Source organism: Phyllosticta citriasiana (genome assembly GCF_038021145.1).
Source record: "Phyllosticta citriasiana strain CBS 120426 chromosome Unknown IWZ02scaffold_17, whole genome shotgun sequence".
NCBI classification, from domain to species: Eukaryota; Fungi; Ascomycota; class Dothideomycetes; order Botryosphaeriales; family Phyllostictaceae; genus Phyllosticta; species Phyllosticta citriasiana.
Genome location: NW_027117294.1, coordinates 111,413 through 137,584, shown reverse-complemented (window position 1 = coordinate 137,584; position 26,172 = coordinate 111,413). Strand labels below are relative to the sequence as shown.

Below are 26,172 nucleotides of genomic sequence, written 5' to 3'. Positions count from 1 at the left end.
GACGAGAGGGCTGTGCGCTTTGAGGTGGAAAGCGGTGGTGGTGGTGGTGGTGGTGGTGGAGAGCGATCGCCGGGTCGGGGTTAGAAAACAAACGGTCGCAAACACGGCTGGAGACGATTTGACAGGGACGCAGGGTAATATAGACGACGGGCGGCAGCAGCAGCAGCAGCAGCAGCATCAAGTGCGACGAGACGGGTCGCGCGTGGGTGGATTTGGGTTTCGTGATGGTTGCAGTCTCCAATGTTGGACTCCACAATTATGACATGGCGGGCTCTTGGTTGCGGGGCGGGATGGATCGGAAGCGCTGGAACTCCTGAAGAATGGAGAATCACATCAACAAATACTAACATACATACATACACACATATACACATACATACATACACACATACATACATACATACATACGGATAGATAGTGAGACGAGCAGCAGGGCGAGCGCTGAAACAGCGAATGGCAGGCCGCAGCGCAATCGGTAGAGCAACGAGTCAGCGTCGTGGAGGAATCATGGACGAAGAGATGGAGGATCGGGGAAGGGAAGGGAAGGGAGGGGAAAGGAAAGGAAAGGAAAGGAAAGGAAATCCGTTTCCAGAAGGGTACCTAATGGACTGGAGGACTGGAGGACTGGAGGACTGGAGGACTGGAGGATTGGAGGACTGGAGGTATCCTTAACTTACCTAGACAGCATGTCAGCGGCCAAGAATGCGCGTTTGGTTCTGACGACGGGAGCGAGTGAGTTGCGTCAGGACGCCCGCTGGCATCCCCGGCCGGCCCAAACAGCTGCGCTGCAGCCAAGGAACCAGCCCAGCCCAGCCCAGAAAGGCGCCCGCCGACCGCTGAGCTCGTCAGCTCCCAGTCTCAGTCTCAGTCTCGGTCTCAGTCTCAGTCCCAGTCCCAGTCCCAGTCCCAGTCCCGTCCATCGCTCGCTCACATTCACATTCACTTTCACACCAACCCTCTTCTTTGCAATCAAGTCGCAACTCTGCAACAATCTTCGCCACCTCTGCACCAAACCCGAACCCGACCCCGACCCAACCGACCTTGCCGCCTGCGCCCTTCTCTCGTCTTCGCCTCTCGCCTTGCCGCCTTCCCGCCGCCGACCTCGCCATTCTCTTGGTGTTGTCGTCCACCTGCATACCGTGTTGGCTTCACCCCTTCCCAGCGCTCATCAACCGGCCCTATTCTGCTCTCCGCTCGCTGGCCGATCACCACCAGCCTCCCACCTTTAATATCTGAGCTCCCCTATTGATCATCCGCCCCCTCGTCCACACCTTGTCGCAATCCGCCCGTTGCCGAGACATTGCCAGCTCGCGCCCAAACGTCGCGTCGCGCAGACCAGCATCGCAGCAACCGCGCCAAACCACCACCACCACCACCACCTCAGATGACCGCTGCGTCGTCGTCTCTTCTTTCGTCATGCAGTCCATGTTTCGTTTGCCATGGAGCACAGAGAATCCCGTCATGGACAAGGCCCAGTTCTCAAAGCAGCGCCCCGTCGTCGACATTCCGCTGCTAAGCAAACTCAAGCGCAAGCGCACCAACAGCCCGGAGCCCAGCCCTGGATCTCCCTTTGCCAAAAAGTGGAAGTACTCGGATGTGCGTCCTCCGGTCGTAGAGATTGGAAGGCCAGAATGTCCCGCCGCGGATGCGCCTACGAGTCTGACGCCTGCGCACTTGGTCGCTCCCTCTGTGCCACATGTCAAGACCATCAATGGTAGCGACGCCCCGTTGCGCAGAGCTGAGGAGTTGGACGCTGGCGCAAATACGGCACCTGTGCCAGAATCTGCGCCGCAACAACAACAACCCAGCATGGAAAACGCGCCGTGCGACATGGCCGACCCGACAACAGCATATTCTCCGCTGCAGCAAATCATCGAGACGCACTTTGACCACGAAATCCTCCTCAAGCACAACGAGCTGCGCCTTATCGACCACGAACTTGCCAAGTGCCAAATAGCGCTCGAGCAGATCCGCCGGTGCCGACTGATTCCCTATCCAGGAACGGACGCGCTATCCACAGACCTCGGCCAAGGAGTGGGCCCGGCCCTCCAGCCGCGACAGGGCTTCACTACGCCAGAGCAGCCAGCTCCATGGGGCGTTGCGGACGGCCCGTATACTCGCCACTACGCCAAGTGGCTTATCCCGGATCCCAAGTTCGACTCTGTTCCTGCGGCAAGCTTGAGCGCCGGCAGCCGGACTGGCGCTGCTGTTGCCGAGGGCCGTGCCACCAGGGCAAGTCAAGCCGAGCTGCCCCCGGCGAGCAAGTCTCGCTCGTCACGTGCTTCTGCAGGCTCCAAGCTCCAAGCCCTTGGCGACCCTTCTGCGCCCAAGATCGATCCCTTGCTGCACAGGCGCTCAACAGATGGCAAGTGGGTTCGTTTGTTTTGCCATCATCCCGACTGCAGGCACAGCAACTTTTCCAACACCCAGGGCTTTCTCAATCACTGCCGCATCAAGCACAACCAAAAATTTGAGAGCCATGACCAGGCTGCCGTCGAGTGCGGTGTCCTCGTCGACGTCAATGAGCTTGGTGTCGTGGTATCGAATGAATCCACTCCTCAAACTTCTGCCGCCTCTACCCATACAAATGGTCCCTTTGTCCATCCCCTCATAAAATCCAACCCGCCAAAATCCAAGCCCCTTCCGCCTCGTCCGTTTAAAAAGGAGGAGAACACCCCGAAGCCCGTCCGCAAGGATTCTTCATTCGTCCCGTCCCCACAAACCCCAAACCTCTCTGCACTACTACAAAATTCTGGTGCCTCGGTAGATCTCAATCAGCTCGTTGACTTTGCTCGGACCAAGGTCGAGCTACCTGATGACACAGAGGATGACGACGAAACGGAACCAACACTGTCGGTTCAAAACACTCCCAAGCCAACTCAAAAGGGCGATTCTCAGCTACAACGAGGGCTACCACTCAGCCGGCAGCCCGCACGAGGCGGCATGGCTCCCGCATCCCTCGCTCCAAACCGGCAAGTCGTTCCTCCTGCAGGGACGCTGCGCGGCGGCAGCAATGGCACCCTGACGCAGCAGCAACGGCCCTCAGCCACCTCATCATCAGCCAGCTCGGAACGCGGCGGAGCGCTTGAATCGCCGTCGATGGAAATGTCGCCGCACACGCTCGACTCGGCGCCCGGCCTGGTCACGGACCACGAGGAAGACGACGACGACGAAGACGACGGCGGTAGCGTCGTCGCCATGCGCGACATGACCGACTTTGGCGTTGATGATGTTGTGGTCGAGGATGCAAGCGACGTTGAGCGCGATGCGAGGCACAAGAGCAGCGATGAGGCACTGTGTGATGCCAAGGGCGCCGCCGGTGTGGGCGGTAGCAACAAGTGATATGCTGGATTGAAGAATGGGGAGAATGAGATGAAGTAGTGAGCGGGTCACTCTGTACACTTCACGTACGCGTTTCTTGCTCGCTTTTTGGATAAGGGATGGATGGGACTGGAGGGTTCTTTTGTTCCTTTGTGGTGGTGCAGCGGTTTAGTCTGCGCGTATGCGGCGGCGGTATACAATCATGCAACCATGCAACCAACCACCATCCAATACACTTAAGACAAGAAGCAAGAAGAAGAGGGGATGAAACAAGACGAAAGAAACTTGCGCGAGCTACATATCTCTACCATCTCAGCCATCTCACCTCCTCACTTCACATCATCAACACCAATAAACCAACGAACGACGACGAAGACACGGACGACGGACGACAGATCATCCCCACCTGTCTGTATTGGATTGAACAGGAATCGGGACGGGCGGGCGCGCAGACAGACAGACAGACAAACCAACGATGCGATGCACGGCTGCCTAGGTACCTCCCTTTGCCACAGCTCAACTTCTCTTATTCCTTCTTCCCTTAGCGTCTTCTCTTTTCGCTGCTGTATTGTAACCTTTCCTCCTCTCCCCTTTTTCGTTCGCTGTGGATTACCTTTTTGTCGGACCATTACTCATAGCGGAGCCGTAGCTGTAGCTGTAGGCATTTTTTTTTTTTAAAAAAAAAAAAAATTTTTACTTTTTTACTGTTTGGAGTATATCTCTTGACTCTTTTGTCGGGAGATAATTGATGTGTGACACGCTGCTGAGAGAGAGAGATGTGGGACCGGCCTGATGCTCACTGATCGAGGGTGCGTGCGTGCGTGCGTGCGTGACTGCGTGGTTGAGGTGGCTTGGGAGATGGATATACAGACGGACGGACGGAGGCAACGTGCGGCTGGAGGGGGAGGGATTAGAGGAAATGGGGGATTGTAGGCCGGTGGGTGGTAGGTATGGTTGAATATGCGGGATTCGGGAGCGTGGTTTGGGCCGTCCTGTCGTCGTTCTTCTGGCGTGGTGGATTATGTGCCCACCACCAGCCTTGGGCAGACAGGTATGGACCAGGTTGGCGTGAGTTTGGTCGAGTGCGTGCAAGCGGTCCAGGGAGTTTGGCTCTGCAAGTGTTCAAGTACGACTGGTTTCGAGGCGCTGGAGAGGGAGCTTCGGGCCGCTCGGCGCGGGATAGCTTTCGTGAACGTGCGATGCAGCTGTTGAGGTTTTGGACGTGGTCGCGCAACATTAGATTCCCGCTTACAAATATCGGTCTCTACGGCATTCTGGCTTTCCCTGCTCGCCGTCAGTCCGAACTCCTTGTAATAAGACGAACGGTGAGGCCAGACTTCTCCCTCCCGAAAACATAGCTTGTCCATACACACGACCCAAATCCCTGAAACGCCATATCCCATTCGAGCCAAACGCCTCGCGCCGTATCGATGCTCAACTTGTTCCAACGCCTTAATATCGAGGAAGCTGGTCCCTTATGCGCCCATGAAGAGCGAGGCCTGTTTCGCGCCGTGTCAGGGTTCGATTTGTCAAGTGATGGGGTCGACTTACGGCCATCACGAAGCAGCATATGCTGACATATGGGCTCAGCCGCTCGCCTACTCGTGCGAATTTCCAAAAGATTCCGAACACGCTGTCGCTTGTTAGCGCTTGCTTCGTTGACCGTCGTCTCTGTATTCCGCGCAAGGCACCATCGAAAATCTCCCTGGGCAGGTGGTGTCGGAGAGTCTCCAACAATATGTCAATTGGAATATGACGGGCCTTTGCGGACTTTGACCATCAATGCGTCGGGAAAGACGTGGGGGAGAGTCGGCAAGGGTTTCCGTACCCATCTTTGTTGCGATCTAGCAGACCAGGCGCCACGGCATGCAGGTAGGTGCTCGTACACACGAGGAGGAGAATGACGAGGAGGAGCGATTGGAAGTTGAAGAGCGCAGTCTGTAGTTCACAGCTATTAACTTCATCCTAATCAAGTTGGAGGGGATGGTTCTTGAGATCCGATTACCATCTTTGTGCTTTGCCGCTCGAGTCTTCGTTGATCTGGGCAACGTTGGCACGATTTGCGACGCGGGCAGTCGTGCAACAGAGGCGGCCGAGTTGCAATGTGGATTCGTGGATGGTTGGTGTTGCGTCAGGGAAGGTTGGCCTGTTGCTGAAGCTAGCGGCCGTTATGCCGCCGTTCACCGCCTTACGAACTACATGGGGAAATGGGTCTCCCCTACCCGACCTTCTTCAACACCAAGTCATTCCCAGCCTTCGATACACATATATCCATCAATTCGGCATTCATCAGACATTTCTGACATCTCCTTCTGTTAGTCACGCTCGCCAACGCTGGATCTTTCCGTTAGCTTTTATCAATTTTCCTTGACACCGTGTCGGCCTCAAAAAGTCTCCGTGCCTCCATCTTTCTTGACGTTGACTGCATTTTCTCAACATGATCACATTTCAATCCGGGCACAGTGTGTCCTTGAAAGTCTTCATTTTCGTCACCAAGAATGCGGATACCACCATCACGTTTTTGGGACAATGAGCTTGGACTCTCAGCACGCCCAAGGAATCCACAACGCTTTGTCGACCGAATCATGCCTTTGTCCATCCTGAACATCCTTCAAAAGCTTTCATGAAACAATGGACTTTGCAGCCAACATACAAATTCTCATAGCGTAAATGCCTTCTATTAATCGTTACGCAATCTACTACAATCAACTCAAAGCAGCAAAGGGCAGCTTCGCCATGTGGTTGGTCCTCAGTTGAGCCTCCGATGGCCTTCTGGTTCCTCGGGGCCATTTTACCCGGTCAATAGATTGCTGGTCCCGGTGTCTCTTGTCCCTATACTCTACCAATTTCTTAAACGACGCGTCGTCCAAGAAAAGTTGGCTGTCTCTTCCAACTCCGTTTTCGCGGTACAGGGTCAGATCTTGGGCCTGGACGTAAAAGCTTCCATAAGCAACACTCACATAAGATCTGCGCCCCATTTGCTTATCGTCTCTCAAAGTCAACAGTGGCGTGTCATCATGGGGCAGCGAGTTTCCATGCTTGATGAGCAGAAAATCACGACCAAACTCACAGGCTCGGTCGGGATGGGTCGAATACAACTTGGCATACTTTTCCTGAACTGAGTGGCCACCCAGACTCGTGAGGATAGCGATTGCTACTACGTTCCTCGAATTTGGAGCACTCATGACGACAACTGGGTGGTTGGCGAGCTTTTCGTGAACCTCTTCGTTAACTTGACTGGCCAAAAGGGACCCCTTGCGCACTCTCGGGAGAAATGCGATGCGACCTGGGAGGATCCAAGTATTGTAGCCCAATTGAGGCTTCTCTATCGGGCTTTCCAAGGGGGACCCGCCCGTTGGACTCGCTGGACTTACGCTGATGGCGCCTCGTCGTCTCCAGTAAAGCTCTGTCGCGTCATCGTGGGCACTGCCCGGGGATTGAGTTGCGGAAAAGCCCCGCTTGTTGTTCCGCCAATTTCCAGTTTCCCATCTTGGAGCTGGTGTGTTGTAGGCTCTCAAACGTTGTAGGGGAGGCTCACCTAGAGTGTTTTCCTTTTGCGCTGGGCTCTTGTTCGTCTTTGCATCATTGCTGCAACTGACAAAGCGAAGTGGCGAGTTTGGAGCTAGTGTTGGGCTGACAGCCTGCGCAAATGTCAGCTTTGGATGCAAACCTTTTGTCGAGGTCTCTACAACGGACCGCGGCATTAAAGTAGAAGCACGGCTTATTTGCTGGCGGCCATTGCGGGGGTTGAACTTTCCGACCGGCGGAACGACAGGCTTTTGGGAATCCATTGCTTTTCTGTGAGTTTGCGCAGGGCTTGAATGTCTCACAATGCATCTGGGAGGCGCCCTCTTATAATCCCGGCTGACCATGAAAGGATCGCGTTGTCAAAAAGACAATGTATCCGAGTACAATGAACAAAGGATGCGCCGGAACGACGCCCAAGGCCCATCTTGTACTTGGCCACATTGAGCTGGAGAAGACAACTTTACACTGAGTTTACTGAACAATCGAGGGAGACTTGCTCCACGTCCAGAGGATCTTTTACATTCAGATTTACAACAAATACGCCTATCTGAAGAATCGTCTCCAACTCCAACCTGTCTGGATCGCGAAACACCGGTGCCAAAACTGCCTCCTCCAAACTGGCTGGCCCACCTCATGTCAACCGCTTTGCTTCATGATCCTCTCGTACAAGTTTCCAGTAATGCTCCATCAACTTCTTGAGCGAGTCGGCAGTGAGAGAATACTCTACACCCTGCTTTGTGGTTCTCCGGAAAGGTGGAAGATGCCTGGTCTCGATGCGAAGAATGTTTTTGGGTCCAATATTCACCCAGGACCTGGCACCCATTCTCCGCCCATTCTCCACCTGTAGCTCGATGTTCCCTTCTTCTTTTTCCTGGCCACTATGGGAGATGGGGAGATACTCTCGTTGAAATCTCCTCGCCGTCTTGTCGGAACCGCCAAACTTTTGCTCTGCCGTCTTCCCACCAAACGTCGTCACCTTGGCAAAAACAACTTCGTCTGGCTGTCCCGCGCAGAGAGCAAGAACCACGACAGGATGGCCCAAGATCTCGGCGTAGTCCGCTCTGTTTTTGACCTGCTCCCGCAGAGACTGGCTCTCAATGTCCTTGTGGAGATAACAAATCATGCCAGGAACAGGATGCGGCTCGGCCTTGCGACCTCGGCGAACCTGCTGGTTTGGACGAAGGGATCTAAGCGGGACTCGCCCCGTCGGCTTTGTGGATATTTGAGCCCTCTGCTGCTGCAAACCTCCATTCTCGTTCTCTCCCTGACGAGCATTTCTTGTCGGCTGGATCTCCGTGTACACATGGTGGGAGAGTTGCGGCGGTATTTGTCGCCAGACAAAGTCAGTTGTAGGCGGGAGCCATCTGGGTTGGACTGCATCGTACTGCCAAATCGAGCCTGGATGCCACATTGCGACAGTCCGTTTGGCCTGCAGCGGATTTTGCTGGGGATGAAGCAACGGACCTTGTGGCAGCGAGACTTGGCCACTCGTGTTGTACAAACCACCATGTGGATATGGCGCCGGATATTTCCAAGTCTCCCAGGTTGGCCCGGTTTCTTGGAAAAGGTATCGCTGCTGATTGAAAACCCATCCCGCCGGCTGCAGATGATACCCGACCACTGGTATGGGCTCTCGCATGACTTTTCCGTTAATGTGCGCCATGAGCAGCTGGACTGGAGCTGTCTTACCATCGAAATTTCTCGCGTTGTGCGAACGCAGCAGGTTTGGATGTCCCGTCCCGCCCCAGCTCTGTCTCGCGTCGTGTACTGGCAGATCTTGCTCTGTTCCTCGAGACCGAGTTGAGCCATGTTGCATGGTGAACGCTTGACCAATCCCCGGATTCTGTGGGACAAACTCATCGGCGTCTGTCGCAATTCAAATCAACTTCAATCAAAGATGTCTGAGTACATGAGTACTTACCCCCTTGAAGACCGTCCTTCTCTGTACCCGGCCTCGACATGTTTTGGTGCTTGATGAGTGCAGAGTGAACATTGGACGCGGGTGATGGATGTTTTTGTCGCGCTCGCGTGAACGGGTCCGGGCATTCACAAGGTGACTGTTCACCATGCCGGTTTCTCAGCGCTCCATGTTTGCCCCAAAGCACGAAACTTGCATACTCTTTCGGCTCTGGTTGGATTCGACGGCTGTCTGGATTACTGAAACGGACCAAGTACCCTGAATGTCCCAAATCAACACCATCGACTCTCAATACACGTTGGACAAAAATGGAACACACCTCGCTTTACATGCTGGAGCAGCCTCTCTCGACGAAATATTCGAAGCACAACGGTCCCGTTAGCCTTGTATCAATCTATAATATACACCACGCTCAAATGTCCCATTAACTTGGACCAAACTGGAATCTGCAAGTCCTTCACTTCCTCGACACGACCGTCACATCTGTCTTTTCTATCCAAATGTCTAGCACAACATCGAAAGGACTGCTCCAATGACAACGATTCACGATATTCAGATCCTTTGCGTCTGAAACGGTTGTGCTACTATTCATCAATGTCTATCGCTTTGAAGTCATCCACCCCCGCAACGAATAGCAAACTCCTACGAGAGTCTCAAGCGAACGGCCTCTGAGCAAAATCTCATCCCCATCCGTCCTGCATCGCAAAATGGTGGAAATCGTGTGTCTCAGGACTTCAGCGACATAAAATATCGGTGCATATTCTTTCTTTGACACCCATCTCCCCTTGTCAGAGCAAATATCTCGGGCTCTCGGCGGCCGCCCGCAAAGCATGACGAATCGCTTGCCCTCAAAAGCGTATCCCTTCGTCAGGGCTCTATGGTATGAAGAGGTCTATTTCGCAAATTCGAACAATGTGGACTGCATCTGCAGTTTCTCGGCCCTTTGTGATTTGTTGAGAGATCAGCAACAATTCCCGAACAAAAGACGCTGCTGTTGAATTTAATCTCGCTGTGGACTTGCACAAAGTTCAGGTCAGTTGCGATATACCGAGCTTCGCCAACCAACTGCGAAAAAGAATCTTGCGAAATGTCCTCTTGGAACGATAGAAAGGGTTCAAGGTGTAATGCCGCTGAGTCCCCTGGAACAACACGCGTTGAACCTCAGCGAAATTTCAGGGTAATCCAGACGAATCTCGTTCCCTCATTTGGCGCAGCAGTCTTCATGGCGGTATGAAAATCTTCGGAGGAGACAACAAATCGAGACAGCGAGCGTCCGTTGCAACGTTGCGTGTCAGTCGGAATGAGAGCACCTGTCACCTGAACAACAAAGACCCTTCCTTTCTTTTCGAACTTCGACGCCTGTCGCCCTTGGTTAGTGTTTCTATCGTCCAAAGCCCTCATGTCGATGTCATCCAGTCTTCAACCCACGCCCAAACTTCTCTCGTCGTCCAGCGGTGGGAAGCGCACGTGAGTGGAAGCGATCCGCATATGGCAATGTTGCTTGAAAGAATCGGCCACAGCGACCGTTATCACCTGTACTTGCTGTTGTTAAGGGCATGATGTTGTCAAAGTCTGCGATCTTTCCGCAATGCAAAGCTACTCGTTCGACGTAAATTCGGTCCACCAAACTTGAACTGCTGGCTTTATACTTCAGGCTGAGGTCTTTGAAGAGACACGGGATCAAAATCTCACAGAAAGCACCGCAGAAGGTCATGCTTTGTACAACGCACTTGTCAACACACCAAGCGATATTACGTCCTGCTCGATCACAATGAGCCCACTTCAGCTGACGAACCATCAACTTGTAATCTTTCTTCCCTAATTTGGCTGTTTTTGATGGTAGTTCGTCTTCTACCATGCTTTGGCTGGAAACGCCGATGGGAGGAGAAATGCAGTTCGATTGCGCCCCACCGACTTCATCTGACCGGCGACGCAGCACTTCCATGCAACACACGACAAGCGCGGGAAATTTTCGCAGGATTGGATTGACCGACGATGCTACTGTATTTTACGCTGTTGGCATGCTATACATATTCTGCTGCACGACCAGAGCCGACCGAAACCCTTCACAACCCGAGTCCAAACCGAAACCTCTCGTCCTCGTGCAATCCTTCCAGCAATTTTCTGCAGTAGCGTTCCAGAAGGTCCACCGAAGCTTTTGTGAGCTGGCACTCGGCACCTCTCATCTGGAAAGCTGGAAGATTGACCGTTTCAATCTCCAAGAGGTCTCGTGGATGGGCGTTGACCCAAGTCTGCGCGAGAAGCTGCTGGTTGCCGTTCTCCAGGTGCAAGACTCGCCCGTGTCCGTACTTCTCCTGCTTGCCGTGGGAGATTGGAAGGTATCGAGGCTTCAAGTGCTCCTGCCCAGGGCTGCAGTACCTCTCGTCGATAGACCTTCCGCCGAATGTGGTGAGCTTGGCGACCACTTTGCAGCCGGGTCTTTTCGCCGGCAACGGGAGGATCACCACCGGGTGGCCGAGAACGTGGTCGTAGTCCCATGCGTCCACCTGCTCATGAAGCGCGTCGCTGCTTATACCCTTGTGGAGGTAGCAGATTTTGCCGGGGACCAGTTGAGTCTCTGGCCTTCGGCCCAAGCAGCGAGTCTTTGGCCACACACAGCTTGCAGCCGTGGTTGAGACCTCCTCCGGGCGGTCGTTCTGTTGTGTGGACGCTGTTAAACGCGTCAGTACGTTCTATTTTTAGGCAGGTGGCAGAAGTCGTGACTTACCAGGCCTACGCCAGTCGTCCATCCAAACAGGCCGCTCGGCTCCTGGGCAGCTCCGCCTCTCAATTCGCGACACTAGAGGAGACGCTGTTTGATTGCATCAGTATGTTTCCTTTTGAAGAGCGAAGACTGCCACTCACCATGCTCTCTCCAGTTATCGTTCATCCGTCGAGGCCGCTCGTCATCTCCTGGCCAGCTCCAGGCGCGTGGTGGTGCTCGAGGAGGCGCTAAGGACGCGCCCGGAGAATGAGGGCCTACTTTCACAAGCCAAGTCAGTCATTGCCAGGGAGATGCGGAGACGCTTCAACGAGATGGAGAGATTACTTACCGCGTCTCCAGTTGGTGCTTGCAGCGTGCGCTTGCTGCATCCCGTCGACGACTATGTTTCCTGCGCTCTCACGGAGGGAAGAAAACAAGAGCGTCAAAGAGATTTGACGAGCGCATGTTGCTTCTTGCAACTGGTAGAGCTGGTCGATGCAGCTGTGATGGTCGACGGGTGATGAGGTCGACGGATATCGTTGCGGGTTCGACTTGTTGAGACGACACGACGAAGGCGATGTCGCCCACTTAAGTACCCAAGACAACCCCCTTCGCTGCCCTGGAGACCACGTCGACCAAAGGGTCCTTCCCCAACAGACCTGGCCCGAATATACCAAATTCACAAAATATACCTTCTCTTTCAGCCATATTGTCACAAAACTCTTTCCAAAACTTGACGACAACCCGACATCCCGTGCACAAGACCTTGGGTCTTGCTTGAACATGTCACCAGAGAAACTCCTCCTTCTCGATCATGTCGTGGTAGTGGGCCACAATTGCGCTCATAGAGCTCAGCGTCAACTCAAACTCCACGCCGGTCGACTTCGTCTTTCGGAAAGGAGGCAGGTGCTTCGCCTCGATCGCCAAGATGGTCCTTCTCGCAACATTGACATACGACTGCCGGTCGAATCTCTTTCCGCCCTTGACTTCCAGGACCGGGACTTCCTCGCTGTACTCCTTGTCGCCATCGCGGATTGGGAGATATTGGTTCCTGTACTTTTCTGCGACCTGGCCCCGTCCGCACCTTTCGTCCAAAGTCCTTCCGCGGAAGGTGGTGATCTTTGCAAACACAACGTAGTCTGTTTCCGGAATCTTACACAATACCACGATCGGATGTCCACAGATTTCCAGGTAGTCCTGTGGGCTGACCTGTCTCTTCAGGATGGGGCTGTCGATGTCCTTGTGGAGATAGCAAACCATGCCAGGCTTCGGGTCAGGCTCCCTTTTGCGACCGCGTCCATCGTGAGCTATCGATTGTGCCCGCTTCCCTCCATCTTGCATACTTGGAACGATTTGACTAACGCTGGGCAGGTTTCCACGGTCGGGTTGGCTTGGGATGGAACACGCATGGACGCCCAGACCGCGACGACCTTCGAAAGCGCCAGCAAGATGGTTGGTGTGTGCCGGCGCATTCAGTTCGCGGTTCCAGCCCCTGTTCGGCGGGATATTCTCTGCGTCACGTCAATGTGTATCAGAGCGGCCTTGCAGAAGAAGAAGTCGAAGTGCTTACCCTGATCATCATTCGCCGCCGGACGCCAAAGTCCACTCGGCCCGGAGGTTGCGCCTTTGCCGAAAGCGCCGCGCCTTGCCCTGAACGACGCTCCATTACCGCCATTAAATTGCTGAAAGGGGCCTCGTGGACAGTGATTGCCTTGATGATGGTCGTGAGCGCTCTGGACGTTTCCATGATGGCGAGGGCGTCCTCCAGGAGCAAAACCTCGCGAGCCTGCTTCGTTACCTGCAATTCCCACGTCAAAAGGGGGTCAGGAAGACATATTGGGCTCTACTCACGATGAACTTGGAAGCCAGCCATGGTTGCGATCAAGATCTTGCAATTGCGACGGTGACCTGGTGAGAGTCTCCATGGCTGTTGGTGGTCGTGGAAAAGCCTGGCGACTACTTTCGATAAAGCTCATGAGGTTGAACAGCAGTATCGTCGTCGATAGAGCGTGAAGATCGACGGTTCTCGACAATTCTGGGCATCTTCTTCCTCCATTACGCGCCTCCTGTACGGCTGCTCAGCTCTTCAGGGGGCCATCGCGTCTCGCTCGACCCAGAGAGAAATCCAGAAACATATGTCAAAGCATAAAATCATCAACTTGCATCGCCAAAACAAAATTGCAACACAAAACCCCTCCCAAAACTCGTTGTATCGATGGTATCGACGTCGTGGTGGTCGGTCGTTGCGATAAGGTTTAGCGAAGAATAGATAGTGCGCAGCGCAGCGAATCAAAAAGCGTGAGAAATGCACCGGCGCAGGGGTAGTCCCAGCGACTTTCCCAAAGCGGCAGTTATGCGGCCAGGGGGCTGTCGTGCAACACAATGCCTTCGGAGTAAGTCATTCATATATCTTGAGTGGAGTTTGCTCGCGAGCTTGCGATTTGTGAATGCGAATCTGATGGGGTGTTCAAACAGCTGTGCCGCAAATTGTGAGAATAATCTAAAGAACGCTGCGACAAACTACGCTGAGGAATTCGACTGATTCCCCGCCAGATTGAGGAGAAACGGTCGTGCGTTAGCAGATGAGAAAAACCCAGCTTTACTGCGATAAGTCATTCAGGAGCAATCGCAATGCATCCTTGAGCTAAACAGAAAGCATTCGAACGAGGCACCCGTAAACAACTGGGGACATTCAAAACGAAGATGCCAGGGCGCAAGGAGCCTCAACGCGATGTAGCAGTGGTAGAAAAATGTATTCCACCGCAAGAAGTGCAAGAATCAATCATATGAAAGGAGTGGAAGGCAAAACGGACTTGAAATTCTAACTACTCCACCACAATCAGCAGTGAAAAAGGGTATCTGGTGTAAAGCGTGATGTTGCTGCGCGCAAACCGACAAGGTTCAGTGCCAAATGCAGACAAAACGAGGAAACTCACTGCCGCTGCCCATAGACCAAATCAAACTCTTTGGTGTAGACACACAACAAACGCAAGACCACAAAGAAAACCCATCCACCGATGGCGCTGAGAAACGGGCAAACCACAGAAAACCCATCCACGGCGCAGAGAGACGCGCAAGACCACAGTAAAAGCCCATCCCAGGCGCAGAGAAATGCGTAGAACCACAAGAGAGAAAGTTCCACCACCGGCGTGTCGACAAACGCCAATGCGCAACCACAACAAAGAAACCCCAGCCCAATGCTGTCACCGCCTACCAACGTTCGTTGGGTGCCTTGCCCGTAGGCCACTTGGTGCGGTCCCTTTCCTCCCGTTCGCTCTCGAGCTTGGCCCTGTGTTCGTTGAGGTACACCATCGACTCATCCTCCAGCCTGTAGTCGGGGTCTTTCTCGCCGAAGTCTTGGTATGGGACGAGGTACTGGCCCTCCACCATGTAGGTCTTGCCGCCGTCGACGTTGACGTAGGAGCGCTCCATGAGCTTCTTGCCGTTCTTCAGGTGAAGTTGTCGCTGTCCGCCGGGCAAGGGTGCCGCGTCACTGACGCCAGGGTGGTGGACCTCGATGTAGTCAGAGCGGAACAACTCTGCACGGTGGGATCCATGCTTCTCGGCGTTGAAATTGCCCTCGGCATATTTCTGGTCGGGGGTGAGACCGCCCAGGCTGGTGAGTGTGGCAACTTTAACCAGTGACTTGCGGTTGGGGCCTTCCATGACGATGACGGGGTGGTTGAAAAAACGGTTGACTTTGTCAAAGTCATGGCGCGTGAAGCCTCCCGGCTTGTGGTTGTCACCCATTTGATAGATTAAACAGGTGAATTGGTGAATACTAGACTGGTGCTTGAGAAAAAGAATGCGGCCCGGTTGGATCATGTCCCTTCGGCGCTGGGCCAAGCCAAACTTGGCGCGATTCTCAAGCACACCGGAAAACGGAGGCACAACGACGTTTCTGTCGCGGCGCGGCTGGTGCGGTGGCAGGCGCGGCGGGAGGCGCGGCGGCTGGTTCGGCGGCTGGTGCTGCTGCTCGTACTGCTGCTGCTGCTGGCGGCGGCGCGGCTGGTCTGGCTCAGCAGCCATCTCCTCGTATCCCCGCTTTCTGCCATGACCGGCAGGGGCACCACCACGTTCACCACCAAAGTCACGACCACCGCGGCCACTACCACCAACCCAGCCTGGGTCACGGCCAGCTCCATGTCCACCCGTGGTGGACAGGACCTGGGAGCTGCCATGCGAGCGGTCCACCGGCATGGGATGGTGGTAGTGAAAGCCGTTGTTGTCAACGGCAGGGGGTGGAGGGGACAGACGAGTCTGTCCTTGTCTCCAAGGAAGATGGACCTCCCTGAGGCCGCGGCGGTCGTGCTCCTCGGAGCGACGTGGGTTCCCCATGAGGTATGGAGAAGCAGGGGGAGGAGACGACGACGAGGGAGGAGACGACGACGGAGGAGGAGGCGGCAGCTGGGGAGGCCGGCCATAGGCGTAGCCATGGTGAGCACCGTAGTACCCACCATGGTACCCATAGCCGTAGCCTTGGTACCCCTGGTGCGGCCGTCCATCTGTCTGTTGTTAGATGGGCCTTGAGGTCAGAGATGAGAGCTGCACTGGAGACACACCAAAGGCAGGGAAAGATGAGCCCGCTGGGAGACCAGCTGGGCGCGCCGGGGGAGCAGGAGGAGGCGGCGGCGCATAGTGCCAGGGCCGAAGCCTCTGGTCTTGCTGGCTGCTGGGAGCAGCCGACGGGCGAGACCCAGACGTCGACGGTCTCTGGGCATCAGCACCCAGCGGAGGCTGAGTGCCGCGCCAGTGACCGTCTCCGTACTGGTTGCGGTGCTTGGAGCAGTCAGCGCCTTGTCGTTTTGAAAAGATCAAAAGGAAGGGTTGAGGTTTGGTCAACTTACAGGGTTCATGGCTGCGCTTTTCTTCTGTAGAGAAAACGCAGCGAGCGAGACGACGAAACGGCTTCAAAAACGACAACTTGGACACTCAAAAGCGGCGACGTGAAGGGGAAAGATGGGAGCGTGAGGCCAAGTTGTGGGGGTGGAGAGGAGAGGAAAGGCGGACGGCGAAGATGCAATTTTGTGTTGTGCCAGCGGGTGGTGGAAACAACCAGGCCGAAGGAAAGCACGCGTATGCCAGCGTCGCCAGACTCCGGACGCGCCATCAACGCGTTGTATATGTAGGTGATTTTCAAGTGGTTGCCATGGGCATTTTTCCAAGCAACAGCAACCTCTGTCACCGTCTCATGCCTCATAACGTCTTCAGTTTGCTTGCGAATGTCGATACTGAGCATCAAACTGCCCAAAATCTTCACCAAAATCCCCTGGGACCTCTGGGTATCCAGTGCTAACCGTCAAGCTTCCGGTCTGCCATGATCTAGACTCTCATCGTCCTGCCCATCATCGTCTTGTCGCGCAAGTTCACCTCGACGTGAGCCTTGGGAGTCGAGGCCAAACATCCAGCGAATCTGCGTAGCGGTAGAGGAAGACGTCTGGAAAGACCGCAGTCACCTTGCTAACTGCTGCTCTCATGGCACAGAGAAGCGACTCTCTCAGCTGTGAGTATCTTGCGTCGAACAATTTGGAATCCAGCTAAACAATCCAATTTCCAGGCTCCAGACCTGAGTTCGACTTCAACGGCACGTTGAAAATGCGGAATACGACCTCAAAATCGATCACAATACTTGAGAAGTTGATTAGGACAATCCGGGACAGCGAAAGCATGTGTTGACGGCACCGGCCATCTGAGGATTTCCCGAGATAAAGCGAGGAGGACCACTACACTCGAGACTGGCAGCGTTCCATGGCTTTCTTCGCGTCCAGAATGGTTTGGAGCAGAGTGTAGTCCAAATGGGCTGCGGATAGAAGCGAGGAGGCCGTTCCAGGAGCTGGAGGGGTTTTCTACGTCCAATGTGAGACCTGAGGATGGAGCAAGGTATCTTGGTGCCATCATCCAGACCGCTGCACTCGAGCTTTGACTGCACGGGAACCATGACGCAGACAATGCCGTTGTTCAAATAGGTCGAAGGGCCGTAATGCCGCGAAGCAAGAGCATGGGTTGGGAGCAGCTGTGGTGCTCGATATTAAAGACGTCGAGCAGTCAATCGGAGCGCCTCTGCGAATGCGCGGCCGGATCCCCAAAAACTGGAAACGACAGATGGTTTGCAACCTTTTCAGCTCGGCCATTTATTTTCCTCTCCAGGATTCTCACGCCCGGGCTCTTCTAAACAATGGCTTGCGACAATGACGCCCTAGCTTTCGCATCATGGCTGCGGAGACGCCCCAACCTAGGAACTCGTTGGAGCCGTCTGTGCATATTAAGTTTTTTACAGCAGAGATCTGGATGTCCGGGAGCTGTTTTAGTTATACTCAGGAATTCCCTGGTCATACTCTTCGGTCGCGCTCCACAGTCGTCGGCCTGAATGCTCAACTGGAGGCCAGAGCGAGTGGATAAACGGAGTGTCAACCTCTAAGCTTAGGCCTCGCCATTTTTCTGCCGCGTGTAGTCGACAACCGATCGAGGGGCCGCGCTTCCCCGTTGGCTGTGTGCTTGTAAGCTCCATGAGAGTTGCTTTCGATTGTCTGCGCTTCAAAATCCAGAGATTGATGTGCGAGAGACCGACGGAGCTCGCTCAAAGGCACTTGAGTGGCAATGCTCCTGTGCGAGCTCATGTCTTGGATAGCAAAGGTGCGAAACGGAGGTCGTTGATGAGAAGCAGAAAGCCGCGAACGCGGCGAACTCGATACACGTCAGCACCACCGATCAGGAGGAGGGTATTGAGCACGAGACCTTCGAAAGAGCCACGATGGCTGGCTGCGACCTCAATCAAGCCAGCGCTGCGCTCAAGTCTGCGCGTGTGGAGGTTGAGCAGGGTCTTGTTGGGTTGCCGGCAAGGGTCAGCGAGGGGTTCCCGCCGTGAGCTCCCGCCCTGAAAGTGCCAGGGTCGTAACCAAGGAATACGTCAGTCACATTGCGACACGACAAATCGCCCGCGACTCCTTTGATAATGTCTACTTTGCAAGCTACGCTCCATGACTAATGGTGTGGCGGCGCTCAATCGTTGCAATACTTGCTTGCTCTGCAAAAGGCGTTTCCAGAAACCACCACCATCGTCAAACAGACCAGGACTGACAGCAAAAGAACGACAACAATTGCAGGAGAGGCATGCTTTGTTTAGTCTCATTTCTCGCAACAGGAATCGAAGAAGAGGCGTAGAGATGTCTTTGACGAGCGATACTTGATTTCAATTCGAACAACCTAAGCCCCCTACGATTCATTCACAGGATCCCACGTTTTCGACATTCGACAACCACGCGGACAAATGCATCAAGAAAGCCAAGCACAAGCTCACCAAACAGGAACAAGCACTTTACGACACTCATCACGAGGAAAACTGGTGAGATTCGAAACGATGTATTGATAAATTTGAGAGCTCGTAAAAGTCGAAGTCGGTCCTGATCTGCGCCAGAAATGCGAAACATTGGGTATCTAACGCTACAAATTGCGAAACGCCAAAGAAGTTCTAAATCGTAAAAGTTGAAGTCATGTTGAACCAACACCGAAGTAGCAAAACATCCAATACAATGCACAAAAGGAGAAAGACAGAAGGAGACCCGGATCCAACGCAAAACACCAAAAAGCGAAACATCCAAGACAGCACAAAAAACTGTAAAACACAAAAGAAAATCCAGATCCAACGCCAAATTCCAAAAGAGGGGGTTTTCTGGCCGTGGTTGATATGGGCCGGGAGAGAGAGGAAAGGGGTTGTTTTTCGGTCCCCCACCGAGAAATGATGTCGTCCGGTCGATGTGTCGAACCGGGAAGAGAAGAGAGAGGGTTTTTCTGGCGATCCCACGCCAAAGGTCGTCGTTCGGTGCGTCCCGTCCTTTGCGGCCTTTCCCCATGCAGAAGCTGGCGGTACCGGTCGCGACCCCTGCCGTTGGTGCATGCGTCGGTATTGACTGTCGGTACGCAGCAAGGTGGGTTCGGTAGGCAGAGGTCGCGTGAAATAAGGTCGCCCACCCTTGGAAGCTTGGGGAGGTCGAGGAGAGCGAGAGATTCACTTCCGGGCGGCGGTCTTGAGGACGGTCTTAAGAGATGCCTCTTCGAGGAAGAGACCGTCGCCGTGGCCGAACCTTGCAAGCATGCTCGCCTCGACCTTCCAGCACACCTCTGTGTAGAGGTATGTGCGCTTCTGGAGGTGCTGGCCATTTGCCAGGCGGACCTCCGGGATCGACGACTTGATCCCTGGGTGGGCGATCTGGAGGTACCGCCCAATCATCGCCTCCTTGCGCTGGGGGCAGGCGATGCCACTCCACTTCTGCTCGACGGTCTTGCCGTCGAACGAAGTCATCGGGAAGATCTTGACGATGCCCTCCTCGTTGGGCTCCGACAAGATCAGGACGGGGTGCCCGAAGAAACCCCTTTCAGAGAGGCCTCCTGCTCTCAATTCTTTGGCGAGGCACGAGTCTCCGTGCCTGGCCTCTGAGAATCGAGGCAGGTGACCGATGGCCCCCCTCCTGGCCGACCACGTCCCCCTGTTGGTGGGTTTGGGAGACGGTCCTGGCGATGGAGGGCCAGTTGATCTCCACGACTTGGCGGTCGGGGAGGGATGTAGGGCGGTCCCCGAAGGAGAAGGCCGCCGAGAGGAGGAGGAGGATGAGGGAGAGGATGAGGGAGAGGAAGAGGGAGGGGGAGTAAGTGATGAAGGACCGCGCTGATTGATAGGCGCAGGTCCGGAAGTGTTTGCGCGACGAAGTCGCGAGTTGGGATATTTCGAGACCCCGTTCCCCGAAGGGGGGGCGGGATCGTCGGGACCAGGCTTGACCAGCATTGACGTTGGTGGTCTCGTCCTGGGTGGAGATGGAATTGAAGCTGGGGAGCTGGCGCTTTTGTACTCTTCGCAGCCTTTCGAAGTCTGGATCCACCATCTTGAGAATTTGGGGTGAGAGTACTGACCCAGTGTCAGTGAGATGCAATGTCAATGTCATGTTGAAGGGACGAGGCGTACCAAGTTTGTGTTGATGGGTTGACATGTTGAACCACGGGTCCGAGGGATGACGCGAGAGATTCATAGTAACGAATAATTTTTGAAGAGGTTGGTGTGGATGGTGAATTGAGGGACGGCGACGAATGAGCGACAGAAAACTTGCGGTGATAGGTCGAATTTGTACCCCGAGCCATGGCAAAGACTAGCCCAGTCCACACAAGCACTTTCTTCATCTGCAACTCCGGACGTGGAAAGTCGTCTGGATGGACTCGGCCATGGAAGTCAAGAACGTGGGTGGTTTTGCGAGTTCCACGGTATCAAAGGAAAGTGCATGTCGCGCAATGGTCGCTTTGACAGGACCCTGTCAGCGGGGCGTATTTCGACCACCACCATTTTTCCAGCATGACGAGATGGATTTCATTGACGAAATACTTTGATAGAAACTCCCAAACCTGAAACAGTGGCTCCATCTGACACGATGGCTCCAGGATTGACAATTGCGCGGAATAGGGCGAGGTGCTGGATGCTCCCCGTTACAGACAACAGACGGCCGACACTGCCGACTTTTTCGACCAATTTGGCAGCCTATTGCGTAAGAGCGTAGGCTCATACTCGCAAAGGCTGGCACCATCGACCACGATCTGCCAAAACATGCTCACACTCCTCTTGCTTTATCACCGTTGTCAGGGGCAGCGAATGACTATTGGGCATGGAGTGCAGCTGCCCATGGATTGAGCAGAAGTTTCCGATTTGGAGATGCTGTGGAAACCATTATATTGAAAGCGCAACTCTACTATAAGCGTGGCAAGATTGGCACTTCTTGGTCGTGCATGCGTCAGTGACGACCGTCCCTCTGACGGCTATCCGCGCCAGGCACCATCTTCATATGTTCTCCAAACACGGGAAGGACGCATCAGCCCGGTCTGCACGGGAACACGGAAGCTAAAAAGGTGACGGTAGTCGCAGGTCGTCGTGTTGGTCAGAACCAAGAGGAACTCACATCGGAGCAACTCAGGGGCTCGTGTCCTACGCAACCTTTGGTCTTGACAGCGCTACAACATCGGAACCAGGGAAAGTGCTAGGCTGCCTAACCCAAAGTTTGGCACAACAGACGCTAGTGCGATCTGAAAAATTTTGACAACCAGGGAATCACATATCACGTTGCAAAGTTTGGCGCGACTTCCACACGTCTGAACATTTCTACAACCGCTTTTCCTTGGGCAAGGAGCACCCATTTGCAACCGTGATCATTGCACTTTCGACGGCTGAAGTGTATGCTTTACTGATTGTGATCGATGTACGCTAAGCTCGATTTGAAGAGTTGATCCACCAGCGTCGTCAAATTGAGCCCTCGCGTCTGCTATGCCTCTTAATTGCCGTAGTACTGTCTTTCGATGCTATGCCCATTTCCATCGCCGTCGCGTTTCGCATCTGCAGACGCTCGAGGCCCGAGATGTTCGTCAAGAGATAGGTGAATGTGCAAAGCTGGCCCCAATGCAAGAGCGGAATTGAGCGAGTCTGACAGAACGAGCCAATTTCATGTGTGAAGACAACAGGATGATGTCACAGTGCGTGCAGAAGGATCGGAAATAAGACATTCTCTAGGGAGCAGTCGTCTATTCTCACTGTGATTCATAAAAGGGAAAAAGAAAGCCCATCGGAGGAGTGAAATACGGCAGAGACAATGGCATACTAACTGATACCACGCAAAGGTCTCAAGTGCTCCGTTCAAGGGCGCAAGGTACATATCCCTGGCACAGTGGTAAACAGCAAATTAACCTTCCAAGTGTACTTGCTACACAATTGGAAATTATCCTCCACCACAACTGCCTGAATGCCCAAAACAACAGAACAAATCGCCTCCATCACGCCTTGCTCTTACTCCCACACCCCTCAGGTGAGCATCCCTTTTCCTTCTTCCTCTGATCCAGCCCATCTGGCCCCTGACCCCACGCGCCAGCCCTCTTACCCCACCTCATCGTGCCCCAAAAATGCGTCCAATTAATCTTGGGAGGCGGCTCCTGCGCCGTTCTAAAAGGACTCGCGCCATGCCGAAACAAAACCTCATCTTTCTCTACGTCGATATCTCTAGACTCGCCCATGACGACGTCATTGGCCTCGCGTGTTTCCGGCGCTTCAGACGACGCCTCGCGCTCCGCCGCCGGCACCTCCCACCGCCGCACCTCGCGCGGCAGCGGTCGCCACCACCCCTCCTCGTTGCGCGCCCACCACTTGGCGCCGCACATTTCCCACAGCCGGCTGCGCGCGCGCTTGTATGCGAATTTCTCGTCCTCGCCCGTAAACGCGACCGTCTTGGCAAAGTCGGGTGATGCCGTTCGGCGTCTCAGGTCTGGCATTTCCGTCGGCCGCTCGTCGCTGAACGTCCCGGCGAACCCGGGGCCCAGGCCGCGCCGCACGCGATTGGGCGGGTCGTCTTCGAGTGCGTCGGCCGCCAGCACGCCTTGGTATCGCGCGTGCGTGTAGTCGGGCTCGGGCTCGGGCTCGGGCTCAGAATACGACGGGTCTGGGTTTGAGGGGTCGTAGCTGGAAATGTTTGGACGGAACGGCGCGGTCATGTCTTGGTAAATGTCGGAAAAGGTCTCGGAATAGACGGCATCCGAGTCGACTTGGCTCTCGCTGGCGGCTTTGGACGCGGGCTTTCGGGCTTCAGGAAAGAAAATGTCGTCTGGTCCTGCCGAGGCGGAAATGAGCAGCTTGCATCGGGCTTCGTAGAGGGCGTCGAGGAGAGTGATGAAGCGTCTCGCCTCATTCTTTTGCAGCAGTGAGAGGACCGGGACGTCTGTGAGGACAATGGTGTGAAAGTGGGAGGCAAAAGTAATGTAGTCAGCAGGTCCAAGCTGGCTGCCGCAGAGTTCGGCAAAGGTCCAAGACGCAACACCATTGTTTTGTCGCGGGATCGACACTTTGCGGCCATAGACGTGCATTGTGCTGGGTGTCCAGGCCGCGCTCTGCCCTGCTGCCTCTTGCTCAGCTTCTCCAAAGCTCCTCGACCAGGATTCGTTCGTCTCGGATCCATCGGCGGACGGTTTGACAAAGTAGTACTTGGGTAAAATCATGCCCTTTGCCACATTGTCATCGGCGAGCCCTCCGGATTCTGAAAGCCCTGATATACCCTCAGTAAGTTGCGAGCCAATCGAGGTCCCCTCCTTCATGGCTGCTTCAGACTCGCTTCTCCTGTAGTCTTTTCCTCCATCCATTTCCCAAACTTCACACCGCGCCTTGAGCACCTCTAGAAAAGGAGCAAAGTCTCCCCTCCCCGAAAACATATTTTCGCTTCTCTCTCTTCGCTCGGGCATTCCTAACCTCCATCGAAGCGAATCCATCCGAGTTGGCGGTGGCGTAAACTCCATACCCGCCGCTTTGGCCAGCTCCTCGGGCATCCGGTTGCTGGTCGCAATAAGGACACCTCCCAGATGGAAAAAGCTCGTCAAAAGCGTCGACATTATTTTTGAAGCAGCGCGATCCGGCAGTTGGAACTCGTCGAGAAACAGAATCGGTGAGGTCTGGATCATGTCACGTGCCAGCATCAGGAGGGAGTGGTCGTCTTCGTTGATCAACCCCGAGCCGCGTTGTTTGCGGAGGAGTTCAAGCTTCGCAAAGGTTTCCAGCATAAAGGTGTTGAAATGGAATCTCTTCTTTTTCTGGTTGGGCAGGCAGTCGGCAAACAGGTCAACCAGCATGCTCTTCCCCGTGCCGACCTCGCCGTGCAGCATCAAGCCCCTAGGCGAGTCGAGCTCCATGGCGGCTTCATGGCTGGTGATGACTCTTGTCAAGGCTCGACTGTCTCTCTTCTCCCTCTGGGGGAGCAGCGTTGACCAGAGCCATGAAGAGCCCGATGCATTACCCGCATCCTGTGCGAGAGGGGGTTGGGGCTGGCCGGCGCTAATGGCCCGACTGATTTGATGAAGGCGTTGACTGTATTCAACGGTCGGCTCATAATCTTTCAGGCGGTCATAGAGCTTTTGCAAATGTATCGCTGGTCGTGGTCAACCCCAGGATCTGATAGCATCACCAGATAAGATGGAGGCAAGCAATGACGTACCGAGGCGATGCTGGGCTGGATCGGGTCGAATCCGCTTCGTTGCCAACAAAGCGCGGTAAAGGACAAGCGGATTGGTTATTGTGACCCCCGTCGAGTATCTTCGAATATTCATGAGGCCCAAGGAATATTTGCAGGTCATTTTGTGGTTGCAATGTGCCGACGTCGGCGAAGGAGGGTGGTTGACATGTGCTATTGTGGCTCTTCCAGCGCGCCAAAGCGTGACGGCGGGCGAGATGATCCTGGAACGCAACGCCACTGCATCATGTCACACCACACCACTCGTGAGTTTCGGGGAATTAACAGACTTGGTTGCTTGACGGAGAAAAAAATTTGCTACCGGTCTGCGGAAGCGTCCGTTGTCCACCGCCGAACTCCTGAATGCTGTACATAATAAACATGACGAGTGTCGAGAAATTTCCTGACACAGGTTGCTGTTCTTGACCGACTTTTATACCATCTCCCATATCCCACGGATGTCGATGCATGTGATTAAAGTGATACACGTCGAAAGCTGATGGCAGAGAGTGGAACACATGTTTCGAGATCAAAAACTGTGTCGAAAAATTATTCGGTGTTTTATGAAATTTCATTTGTTGATTCTGGGCTGTAATTCCTGCATTATTATCAATGTCTGGCTGTCCTTGTCGACTCCAAAGACGAATGTACCTTCAGGGTACTCCAACCTAGATCCAATTTACATCGCGAGAAGCTCACAAAACAGAGAGCATCTGAACGCGAGCAAGCTCAACAGCGGAGAGGCGTTCAGCCAGACTGGAGCTCCAGCCTATCCTCAATGACAACCACAATCTCTTCCCACTCCTTCATGCCACCACTACCCGTATCCCCACATGCGATCCGTTTCTCAATAGGCCGTAGCACCTCCACCCAGCCTTCGTTCTTCACATTCCACTCGCCTTCCAACAGAGCGACCTGCTTCTTTGTAACGGGATGATTCCACATGGCCGTATTCATAGCTGGTGCGACAATGATGATCTTCTTCCGCGGTCTCAAGACCGGCTGACCCTCGGCATCGAATCCATCAGACACTGGATCGACAGTACCCGTAGTATCCCAAGCGCGAATCGTGGACAGCAAGAGATTGTCGCAAAGACCGTTGACCATTTTTCCCAGGCTGTTCGCACTCAGTGGCGCGACGACCAGCAAATCCGCCCACCGCCGAAGCTCAATGTGCAAAATGTTGTTCCCGCGCACCCAAGGCTCTTTCCATTCATCCTCGTCTAGGTAGATGCCGTCGACGTTGGGCATGGACGCAATGGTTTCGAGATTGGGCTGCTCGGCAGACTGACCAGCGAGGAATGCGGCGGCGGAGGACGTCAGGACAAGGCGGATGGAAAGGTTGGGATATTTGGACAGCGCTCCGATGATTAGCGGAATCTTGATTGTCGCGACTGAGCCCGAGGCCGCGAGCAGGAGATGCGCCTTGTTGTCATTGCGCAAAGCAACCGCGTTGAGCGGCGGGCCACTGAGAGCGTTGCTGCGCGGAATATCTGCCGCGAACATGTGTAAAAGGTGCTTGGAGCTCAGTCGTAAGCTTCACAGGAGTCCATTTCGAGGATTTGGGTCCTTTGGCCGGGATGGTGTGGTGGTAGGAAGAGCTGCGAGTCGGCGTTTTTGGATGTGTCAGCGACGCCGCGATGGCAGCGTCATGTCGATGCGGCGAACTTTCGCCCACCTCCGCTACT

At 54.4% G+C, this 26,172-nt stretch overlaps 11 protein-coding genes across 11 annotated transcripts; 4 read left to right on the top strand and 7 right to left on the bottom strand.

Moving 5' to 3' along the window:
* Positions 1 to 1,333: 1,333 nt before the first annotated feature.
* On the top strand, positions 1,334 to 3,578 carry IWZ02DRAFT_102151 (uncharacterized protein). The gene has a single exon (XM_066761256.1). The coding sequence runs from the start codon at positions 1,417 to 1,419 to the stop codon at positions 3,340 to 3,342; it is 1,926 nt and encodes a 641-aa protein (XP_066618418.1). The 5' UTR covers positions 1,334 to 1,416; the 3' UTR covers positions 3,343 to 3,578.
* A 557-nt stretch (positions 3,579 to 4,135) lies between these two features.
* On the top strand, positions 4,136 to 4,857 carry IWZ02DRAFT_102086 (uncharacterized protein). The gene has a single exon (XM_066761254.1). The coding sequence runs from the start codon at positions 4,272 to 4,274 to the stop codon at positions 4,677 to 4,679; it is 408 nt and encodes a 135-aa protein (XP_066618417.1). The 5' UTR covers positions 4,136 to 4,271; the 3' UTR covers positions 4,680 to 4,857.
* Position 4,858: 1 nt separating this feature from the next.
* Positions 4,859 to 5,274, top strand: IWZ02DRAFT_102087 (uncharacterized protein). The gene has a single exon (XM_066761255.1). The coding sequence runs from the start codon at positions 4,902 to 4,904 to the stop codon at positions 5,223 to 5,225; it is 324 nt and encodes a 107-aa protein (XP_066618416.1). The 5' UTR covers positions 4,859 to 4,901; the 3' UTR covers positions 5,226 to 5,274.
* A 295-nt stretch (positions 5,275 to 5,569) lies between these two features.
* Positions 5,570 to 7,122, bottom strand: IWZ02DRAFT_463117 (uncharacterized protein). Its single transcript, XM_066768328.1, has one exon. The coding sequence runs from the start codon at positions 7,110 to 7,112 to the stop codon at positions 6,027 to 6,029; it is 1,086 nt and encodes a 361-aa protein (XP_066618415.1). The 5' UTR covers positions 7,113 to 7,122; the 3' UTR covers positions 5,570 to 6,026.
* A 358-nt stretch (positions 7,123 to 7,480) lies between these two features.
* Positions 7,481 to 8,810, bottom strand: IWZ02DRAFT_509824 (uncharacterized protein; the record flags this gene model as incomplete). The annotated part of the gene is made up of 2 exons (XM_066770482.1): positions 7,481 to 8,715; positions 8,771 to 8,810. The coding sequence occupies 2 exons, from the start codon at positions 8,808 to 8,810 to the stop codon at positions 7,481 to 7,483; spliced, it is 1,275 nt and encodes a 424-aa protein (XP_066618414.1).
* A 2,023-nt stretch (positions 8,811 to 10,833) lies between these two features.
* On the bottom strand, positions 10,834 to 11,657 carry IWZ02DRAFT_502710 (uncharacterized protein; the record flags this gene model as incomplete). Its single annotated transcript, XM_066770311.1, has 3 exons — positions 10,834 to 11,438; positions 11,496 to 11,579; positions 11,633 to 11,657. The coding sequence occupies 3 exons, from the start codon at positions 11,655 to 11,657 to the stop codon at positions 10,834 to 10,836; spliced, it is 714 nt and encodes a 237-aa protein (XP_066618413.1).
* A 2,642-nt stretch (positions 11,658 to 14,299) lies between these two features.
* IWZ02DRAFT_463114 (uncharacterized protein) lies at positions 14,300 to 15,395 on the bottom strand. The gene has a single exon (XM_066768327.1). The coding sequence runs from the start codon at positions 15,294 to 15,296 to the stop codon at positions 14,682 to 14,684; it is 615 nt and encodes a 204-aa protein (XP_066618412.1). The 5' UTR covers positions 15,297 to 15,395; the 3' UTR covers positions 14,300 to 14,681.
* Positions 15,396 to 15,472: 77 nt separating this feature from the next.
* Positions 15,473 to 16,211, top strand: IWZ02DRAFT_463113 (uncharacterized protein). Its single transcript, XM_066768326.1, has 2 exons — positions 15,473 to 15,976; positions 16,034 to 16,211. Exons 1-2 carry the CDS (start codon positions 15,525 to 15,527, stop codon positions 16,050 to 16,052), a joined length of 471 nt encoding a protein of 156 aa, XP_066618411.1. The 5' UTR covers positions 15,473 to 15,524; the 3' UTR covers positions 16,053 to 16,211.
* Positions 16,212 to 19,476: 3,265 nt separating this feature from the next.
* IWZ02DRAFT_485287 (uncharacterized protein) lies at positions 19,477 to 20,324 on the bottom strand (the record flags this gene model as incomplete). Its single annotated transcript, XM_066769217.1, has 1 exon — positions 19,477 to 20,324. Exon 1 carries the CDS (start codon positions 20,248 to 20,250, stop codon positions 19,477 to 19,479), a length of 774 nt encoding a protein of 257 aa, XP_066618410.1. The 5' UTR covers positions 20,251 to 20,324.
* Positions 20,325 to 21,918: 1,594 nt separating this feature from the next.
* IWZ02DRAFT_463110 (AFG1-like ATPase-domain-containing protein) lies at positions 21,919 to 24,657 on the bottom strand. The gene is made up of 2 exons (XM_066768325.1): positions 24,470 to 24,657; positions 21,919 to 24,403 (listed from the first exon to the last, which is right to left on the bottom strand). Exons 1-2 carry the CDS (start codon positions 24,606 to 24,608, stop codon positions 22,272 to 22,274), a joined length of 2,271 nt encoding a protein of 756 aa, XP_066618409.1. The 5' UTR covers positions 24,609 to 24,657; the 3' UTR covers positions 21,919 to 22,271.
* A 110-nt stretch (positions 24,658 to 24,767) lies between these two features.
* IWZ02DRAFT_463109 (halotolerance protein) lies at positions 24,768 to 26,099 on the bottom strand. The gene has a single exon (XM_066768324.1). The coding sequence runs from the start codon at positions 25,988 to 25,990 to the stop codon at positions 25,232 to 25,234; it is 759 nt and encodes a 252-aa protein (XP_066618408.1). The 5' UTR covers positions 25,991 to 26,099; the 3' UTR covers positions 24,768 to 25,231.
* Positions 26,100 to 26,172: the final 73 nt, after the last annotated feature.

Coding starts and splice junctions, on each gene's coding strand:
- IWZ02DRAFT_463117 (XM_066768328.1), bottom strand. CDS start 7,112: ATGGATTCCCAAAAGCCTGTCGTTCCGCCGGTCGGAAAGTTCAACCCC.
- IWZ02DRAFT_102087 (XM_066761255.1), top strand. CDS start 4,902: ATGGGCTCAGCCGCTCGCCTACTCGTGCGAATTTCCAAAAGATTCCGA.
- IWZ02DRAFT_102086 (XM_066761254.1), top strand. CDS start 4,272: ATGGTTGAATATGCGGGATTCGGGAGCGTGGTTTGGGCCGTCCTGTCG.
- IWZ02DRAFT_463110 (XM_066768325.1), bottom strand. CDS start 24,608: ATGACCTGCAAATATTCCTTGGGCCTCATGAATATTCGAAGATACTCG. Junction 24,404..24,469: donor TCCAGCCCAGCATCGCCTCG/GTACGTCATTGC, acceptor GACCACGACCAG/CGATACATTTGCAAAAGCTC.
- IWZ02DRAFT_102151 (XM_066761256.1), top strand. CDS start 1,417: ATGCAGTCCATGTTTCGTTTGCCATGGAGCACAGAGAATCCCGTCATG.
- IWZ02DRAFT_463113 (XM_066768326.1), top strand. CDS start 15,525: ATGACCGGCAGGGGCACCACCACGTTCACCACCAAAGTCACGACCACC.
- IWZ02DRAFT_463114 (XM_066768327.1), bottom strand. CDS start 15,296: ATGATCCAACCGGGCCGCATTCTTTTTCTCAAGCACCAGTCTAGTATT.
- IWZ02DRAFT_463109 (XM_066768324.1), bottom strand. CDS start 25,990: ATGTTCGCGGCAGATATTCCGCGCAGCAACGCTCTCAGTGGCCCGCCG.